This window comes from Pecten maximus, chromosome 9 (assembly GCF_902652985.1).
Source record: "Pecten maximus chromosome 9, xPecMax1.1, whole genome shotgun sequence".
Lineage (NCBI taxonomy): Eukaryota > Metazoa > Mollusca > Bivalvia > Pectinida > Pectinidae > Pecten > Pecten maximus.
This window is the reverse complement of record NC_047023.1, coordinates 32,881,814-32,890,032: the sequence shown is the minus strand read 5'-3', so window position 1 is coordinate 32,890,032 and position 8,219 is coordinate 32,881,814. Positions and strand designations below refer to the sequence as shown.

The window sequence follows — 8,219 nt, the reverse complement described above, 5'->3', positions numbered from 1 at the left end:
AAATGCTGACTTAATTTACATGTTTACCGAGACAAGTACTATAATGACATTATGTTGTGTGCAAATAACGTGTTGACTCTTGAAACAAGATGTTCCTTCAGAGATATACTGATGAATACATTGTATGATAGCTCACAGAGACAGACATTCCCAGTCTACATTATATACGGGCCATGGGTTGTGGATTTGTACGAACTGGGCACACCTTGTGAAGATTTCTGGCGAAAGCCTTATTTTCCCGCTCGTCTCGACTTATCCGACACAGAGTAATGACCTTTGATGTTGCAAAGCCATATAAGGTCGATTTATAAAATTTCCGTCATGCAGTATTATTTTTACGATTGGTTAGAACTTGATTGTTTCCAATTATGCGGTAAGACCAGTTCAATTAGGCTTCCCACTTGCCGAGTTTATCTCACCATGAACATTAGTATCATTTTGAGGCGGGGCCTCCTTGTAGTAGTCGGTGACTAGCTCACTGAACAACATACGAAAGGCCCTTCGCATGCTATCAGGAGCAATTAGAGAGAAGTGTTTTGCCAAAGCACAGACTGGCCGGTTTCTCAGCTTCCCGAGAAACACAAACCGACACGGGTAAGGAGCACCGTACCGCGCGCATCGGATAAAAACAAAAGAAGAACTATCTTTTAAAAAGATAACCGGCAAAGTTAGCGTAACTGTAAATTTGAAGAAAAAAAAATCGCGTTTATTAATATAAAAGTTACCATACATTCTGCAAAAATAATACCTTGGAAGATGTCTCCTGTTGCCGCTGGTGTCTGCCTCCTACATGTAGTTCTGATAAGAAAAAGTTGATAACTATGCATGGACGTAACGCTATACTTCTTTATAAATACACAAAGTTGTCACTAGAAATGTTATATAATGTCCACTTTATTACTAAAATTCATTTTATATGTTTTATTGAAGAAATGACCCGGCCAGCTCAAATTTTAGGCATCTCTCAGCGTAGATTTTCCCCGAAAGAAGCATGCAGATCTATGTAAAAATTAGATGTTAAACTAAAGGAACATGACGACAACCTCTGAAACAGTGGCTTTGTTTCCGATTATTGGATTACGGAGTTTCGCCCTTTTTGTTTTTTGGAATTTTTGCACGAAGTTCACTGACTTTTAAATTCTCGAAACGGCGAATCATTTGTCTAGTACTGGAAGCAGACATGTTGCTTATTGTTTTCGTATTATATACTAGCACTATTTACGACCAATCGTAGAATTTACTGTATTAACTTCCATTACTTGCAACCAATCGCGAGATCATACTTTATTCAGGGCGTTACTGCATGACGTAGGTTTAAGATTTTAAACGGCTTTACAGAAGAAGAAAAAAGAACAAAAAAAGAAAGAAATGAAATGCCAGGAAAAATGGCTCCGGTAAAAACCATACGTGAAAGGGATATATGTGAAAAATACGGTGTTGTTTATTGCCAAAGACAGTCCTAATCCCAGCGCTAGAATGCTATGGGAATTGGATGTATAGGAATCAAGATGGACGTAAATGTGTGAAAACATGTCAGTGTTTTATCAAACGTGTGGCTGCATCTCTTTGAACGTATATGCGTTGATTTCAGTTACTTAAGCCCGCCATTTTATTAATACATCCGAATGTTTTCCTTAAAACATACATCGGACAGTCCCTGTGTTTTTTTTTCTGAAAATTCGTAACAAAGTTTCAGAATAATTGGACCAAAGCCAGATGCGGAAAGAAATGAGATGTCCATGGACGTCTTCTTAGTACCATACATTAGTATGTTTATCATTCCGAATGTATGAATACGGTAAGCGTTCGTAAATCAGTTGACATATAATTCATACCACGTGACACCTTTCCCTCTCACTTGATACATATTTCTGTATCATGTGACACATTACTTTAATCATGTGACACATTACTTTTATCATGTGACACATTACTGTATAATGTGACACATTACTTTTATCATTTGACACGTCATTCGTAATTTCATCATGATACAACTATTATTCGTAGAATTCATATAATATTCACTAAGCATACTTATCATCAAAACTTGAATGCTTGTAAAATTAAAATTTCATATTTAATACATGCAAACTTAGCTAATACAACCCTAATTAATGCGTGCGATGGTATTGAGCATTTAGACGCAGCTTGCATATAGTTATTTTTGGAACTAAAATGTCATTTTATTTCTAACAATATGCTTGGTTTGATAATGGAACTACAACATGGCGACCTTTGCACCACTCCACACTTTCCTACTTCCGATAGGTACATTTTAACTATATCGCTTGTGATGCATTGGGTCTTTGTTTAACCCAATCGTTATAATCCTCTACTGTCTGCGGGAGCTCCTTGCCATTCGTCTCTGGTAGCAGGAGGGTGAGGAAGGCTACAAGGATACAACATATCCCGAACACCACGCCTGGCCCCCAAAGCACGTAGGACGCCTGAAAACATAACGAACATTTAACAGAGATTGGAGCAAATCTCGTAGGTCGCCTGGAAACATAACGAACATTTAACAGAGATTGGAGCAAATCACGTAAGTCGCCTAGAAAATAACAGACATTTAACGAAGAGATTATGGAGCAAATCTCGTAGGTCGCTTGAAAACATAACGAACATTTAACAGAGATTGGAGCAAATCACGTAGGTCGCCTAGAAAATAACAGACATTTAACGAAGAGATTATGGAGCAAATATCGTAGGTCGCCTGAAAACATAACGAACATTTAACAGAGATTGGAGCAAATCACGCAGGTCGCCTAGAAAATAACAGACATTTAACGAAGAGATTATGGAGCAAATCTCGTAGGTCGCCTGAAAACATAACGAACATTTAACAAAGAGACTATGGAGCAAATCTCGTAGGTCGCCTGAACACATAACGAACATTTAACAAAGAGACTATGGAGCAAATCTCGTAGGTCGCCTGAACACATAACGAACATTTAACAAAGAGACTATGGAGCAAATCTCGTAGGTCGCCTGAACACTTAACGAACATTTAACAAAGAGACTATTGGGCAAATCTCGCAGGTCGTCTGAAAACTTAATGAACATTTTACAGAGATTGGAGCAAATAACGTAGGTTGCCTGAACTCATAACGGACATTTAACGAAGTGCCCGTGGAACGACGGGGCATATATATGGAACAAATCAGAATATGGTAAAAATATTCCTCGAATAAATCAGGACACATTGCAGAGCTTCTTAAAGATCGAAGGATTCTTCATATATCAAGTCATTTGAACATTACAAAATCTGTGATTTTGCGCTTGTAATACATCCGATTTTTTCTCTCTCTGAAGGATAAATACATATTTCTGTCCAAAGGCTAGTCTACCTTATGGGCCTCTTGTTAGTACAAATACATGTGTTAGATAGCAGTAACATATATAATATACAAATCAACAGCAGTAAAATATCAGTTGTTTAAATTAAAATAATCACAGAATACGTAAGTTTCCTGCATAGGCATTTCGTCTTAACAATATACGTGCCTAATTTGCATACGTTCTAACATAACATGTTATTACGTCTCATAGTGTGAATACTACATTGTACTTACGAATATATTGGAGTAAGGCGCAATCATCCCTCCGATGCGAGCTGCTGCCGAACAGAATCCCAGACCAACATTTCTATAAATAAGTTTACAAGCATTTGTCAGTCTCAGTCATAGTAACGTTTGTAATTAACTAGTCTCATAATACAGTGTATAACCCAACTATCGTTCCCTGACGCACGTTTGTAATTAACTCGTCTCCCTGACGCACCGTGATGACGGTGGAAAGACGTTTGCAATCAACTAGCCTCATAGCTTAACTCTCGATTCCTGATGCACAGTGATGGCAGCGAGGTGTGTGTGTGGCTTTCAAATTGTACCAGGACATGTATGCATGATTCTGAATATTTGTTTTCGTTTTTAACTTGATACAGAATACAGCAGTCAAAGGTCCGTGTAACACTTAATATTTAGATTTTTTACCAAAAACCTAAAATATCAAATTTCAATTTCAACTTTCAAAATTGTTTTGATTTTTTAGATTTTTAAGTTTTTTAGCCAAAATTCTAAAATTTCAAAACTGTTTTGAATTTTTAGATTTTTAGATTTTTTACTAAAAACCTAAAATATCAAATTTCCAAAATCGTTTCGCGATTTTGAGTTTTCGGATGTTTGGATTTTTAGAGTTTTGATATTTTGGAACTTTGAAGGGCTTCAAAGTTCCAAAATATCAAAACTCGTTCATCTCTTCAAAGCACCGGAATGACCACGATCGCCAGAACCGCGAAACCGAAAGTAGGCTATAGTGGAGCATGGCGGCACCATCGTCATACGATGACTCAAATGTATTTGGTCTACAAAGAGATTCTGAAAAAACATACCCGTTAACATTTTTCTACCGTACACCGGTCAAGTCCTTAATACAGCACTTCTAGCTATATCCTGTATTTATGCATTATTAAATCGTCCATAATCGTACGTCATATGTATGTTACTAGCACAACAAAATTTGCAAATAGTAGACTGGCCTATCCCTCTATTGAGTCCATATTGAGTCCTTAGTGTGTTGGATACATCAGAACAATTGTATTTCCATTCCTCTACCATTAATCGAACAATATCTACGTACCGGTCCAATGCCGACATCTTGTGTGAAAATGAGTCACGTGATTTACTTTCGGTTTCGAATTAGCTGATTGCCATTGTAGTCATTCGGGTGCTTTGAAGACATGAACGAGTTTTCATATTTTGGAACTTTGAAGGGCCAAAGGTCTAAAAATCCAAAAATCCAAAAACTCAAAATCGCGAAATGATATTGGATATTTGATATTCAGTTTTGAAAGTTGAAACTTCAGAATTTTGGTCAAAAATCTAAAAATCTGAAAACACGTTTTTGTTTTGAAATTTCATATTTAAGGTTTTTGGTCAAAAATCTAAAAATCTAAAATTCTAAAACATTGTAATGAATGCTGTTAGAGTCAGTAGCCTACCTAATATTTTTTAGGTAAAGTTCGGGAGTGTAGAGGAACCCTACCTAAGATTTTGTTATGTAGAGTTCGGGAGTGTAGAGGAATCCTACCTAAGATTTGTTATGTAGAGTTCGGGAGTGTAGAGGAATCCTACCTAAGATTTGTTGGGTAGAGTTCGGGAGTGTAGAGGAACCCTACCTAAGATTTGTGTGGTAGAGTTCGGGAGTGTAGAGGAACCCTACCTAAGATTTGTTATGTAGAGTTCGGGAGTGTAGAGGAATCCTACCTAAGATTTGTTTTGTAGAGTTCGGGAGTGTAGAGGAACCCTACCTAAGATTTGTGTGGTAGAGTTCGGGAGTGTAGAGGAATCCTACCTAAGATTTGTGTGGTAGAGTTCGGGAGTGTAGAGGAACCCTACCTAAGATTTGTGTGGTAGAGTTCGGGAGTGTAGAGGAACCCTACCTAAGATTTGTTGGGTAGAGTTCGGGAGTGTAGAGGAATCCTACCTAAGATTTGTTGGGTAGAGTTCGGGAGTGTAGAGGAATCCTACCTAAGATTTGTGTGGTAGAGTTCGGGAGTGTAGAGGAATCCTACCTAAGATTTGTGTGGTAGAGTTCGGGAGTGTAGAGGAACCCTACCTAAGATTTGTGTGGTAGAGTTCGGGAGTGTAGAGGAACCCTACCTAAGATTTGTGTGGTAGAGTTCGGGAGTGTAGAGGAATCCTACCTAAGATTTGTGTGGTAGAGTTCGGGAGTGTAGAGGAATCCTACCTAAGATTTGTGTGGTAGAGTTCGGGAGTGTAGAGGAACCCTACCTAAGATTTGTGTGGTAGAGTTCGGGAGTGTAGAGGAACCCTACCTAAGATTTGTTGGGTAGAGTTCGGGAGTGTAGAGGAACCCTACCTAAGATTTGTGTGGTAGAGTTCGGGAGTGTAGAGGAATCCTACCTAAGATTTGTTATGTAGAGTTCGGGAGTGTAGAGGAATCCTACCTAAGATTTGTGTGGTAGAGTTCGGGAGTGTAGAGGAACCCTACCTAAGATTTGTTATGTAGAGTTCGGGAGTGTAGAGGAACCCTACCTAAGATTTGTGTGGTAGAGTTCGGGAGTGTAGAGGAATCCTACCTAAGATTTGTTGGGTAGAGTTCGGGAGTGTAGAGGAATCCTACCTAAGATTTGTTATGTAGAGTTCGGGAGTGTAGAGGAATCCCTACCTAAGATTTGTTGGGTAGAGTTCGGGAGTGTAGAGGAACCCTACCTAAGATTTGTGTGGTAGAGTTCGGGAGTGTAGAGGAATCCTACCTAAGATTTGTTATGGTAGAGTTCGGGAGTGTAGAGGAATCCTACCTAAGATTTGTTAGGTAGAAGTTCGGGAGTGTAGAGGAATCCTACCTAAGATTTGTTATGTAGAGTTCGGGAGTGTAGAGAACCTACCTAAGATTTGTGTGGTAGAGTTCGGGAGTGTAGAGGAATCCTACCTAAGATTTGTGTGGTAGAGTTCGGGAGTGTAGAGGAACCCTACCTAAGATTTGTTGGGTAGAGTTCGGGAGTGTAGAGGAACCCTACCTAAGATTTGTTATGTAGAGTTCGGGAGTGTAGAGGAATCCTACCTAAGATTTGTGTGGTAGAGTTCGGGAGTGTAGAGGAACCCTACCTAAGATTTGTGTGGTAGAGTTCGGGAGTGTAGAGGAATCCTACCTAAGATTTGTGATGTAGAGTTCGGGAGTGTAGAGGAACCTTACCTAAGATTTGTTGGGTAGAGTTCGGGAGTGTAGAGGAACCCTACCTAAGATTTGTTGGGTAGAGTTCGGGAGTGTAGAGGAATCCTACCTAAGATTTGTGGGTAGAGTTCGGGAGTGTAGAGGAACCCTACCTAAGATTTGTGTGGTAGAGTTCGGGAGTGTAGAGGAATCCTACCTAAGATTTGTGTGGTAGAGTTCGGGAGTGTAGAGGAATCCTACCTAAGATTTGTTGGGTAGAGTTCGGGAGTGTAGAGGAACCCTACCTAAGATTTGTTGGGTAGAGTTCGGGAGTGTAGAGGAACCCTACCTAAGATTTGTGTGGTAGAGTTCGGGAGTGTAGAGGAACCCTACCTAAGATTTGTTATGGTAGAGTTCGGGAGTGTAGAGGAACCCTACCTAAGATTTGTGTGGTAGAGTTCGGGAGTGTAGAGGAATCCTACCTAAGATTTGTTGGGTAGAGTTCGGGAGTGTAGAGGAATCCTACCTAAGATTTGTTATGTAGAGTTCGGGAGTGTAGAGGAATCCTACCTAAGATTTGTTATGTAGAGTTCGGGAGTGTAGAGGAATCCTACCTAAGATTTGTTATGTAGAGTTCGGGAGTGTAGAGGAATCCTACCTAAGATTTGTTATGTAGAGTTCGGGAGTGTAGAGGAATCCTACCTAAGATTTGTGTGGTAGAGTTCGGGAGTGTAGAGGAATCCTACCTAAGATTTGTGTGGTAGAGTTCGGGAGTGTAGAGGAATCCTACCTAAGATTTGTGTGGTAGAGTTCGGGAGTGTAGAGGAATCCTACCTAAGATTTGTGTGGTAGAGTTCGGGAGTGTAGAGGAACCCTACCTAAGATTTGTGTGGTAGAGTTCGGGAGTGTAGAGGAACCCTACCTAAGATTTGTGTGGTAGAGTTCGGGAGTGTAGAGGAACCCTACCTAAGATTTGTGTGGTAAAGTTCGGGAGTGTAGAGGAACCCTACCTAAGATTTGTTATGTAGAGTTCGGGAGTGTAGAGGAATCCTACCTAAGATTTGTTGGGTAGAGTTCGGGAGTGTAGAGGAACCCTACCTAAGATTTGTTGGGTAGAGTTCGGGAGTGTAGAGGAATCCTACCTAAGATTTGTGTGGTAGAGTTCGGGAGTGTAGAGGAACCCTACCTAAGATTTGTGTGGTAGAGTTCGGGAGTGTAGAGGAACCCTACCTAAGATTTGTGTGGTAGAGTTCGGGAGTGTAGAGGAACCCTACCTAAGATTTGTTATGTAGAGTTCGCGAGTGTAGAGGAAATCCTACCTAAGATTTGTGTGGTAGAGTTCGGGAGTGTAGAGGAATCCTACCTAAGATTTGTGTGGTAGAGTTCGGGAGTGTAGAGGAACCCTACCTAAGATTTGTGTGGTAGAGTTCGGGAGTGTAGAGGAATCCCTACCTAAGATTGTTGGGTAGAGTTCGGGAGTGTAGAGGAACCCTACCTAAGATTTGTTATGTAGAGTTCGGGAGTGTAGAGGAACCCTACCT

The 8,219-nt window shown here is 40.1% G+C and overlaps 1 protein-coding gene across 2 annotated transcripts in view; it reads right to left on the bottom strand.

Annotated features, from left to right (window-relative positions):
• Window positions 1-876: 876 nt before the first annotated feature.
• The window catches only part of LOC117335106 (solute carrier family 22 member 3-like), a 38,447-nt gene continuing 31,104 nt past the window's right edge, over window positions 877-8,219 (bottom strand). For both annotated transcript variants that reach the window (XM_033895027.1, XM_033895029.1), the window contains exons 9-10: window positions 3,576-3,648; window positions 877-2,450 (exon numbers count right to left, since the gene is read on the bottom strand). In XM_033895027.1, the coding sequence (XP_033750918.1) occupies window positions 2,283-2,450; window positions 3,576-3,648 (241 nt within the window). In that variant the 3' untranslated portion in view covers window positions 877-2,282. The remainder of the gene's footprint in view (window positions 2,451-3,575; window positions 3,649-8,219) is intronic.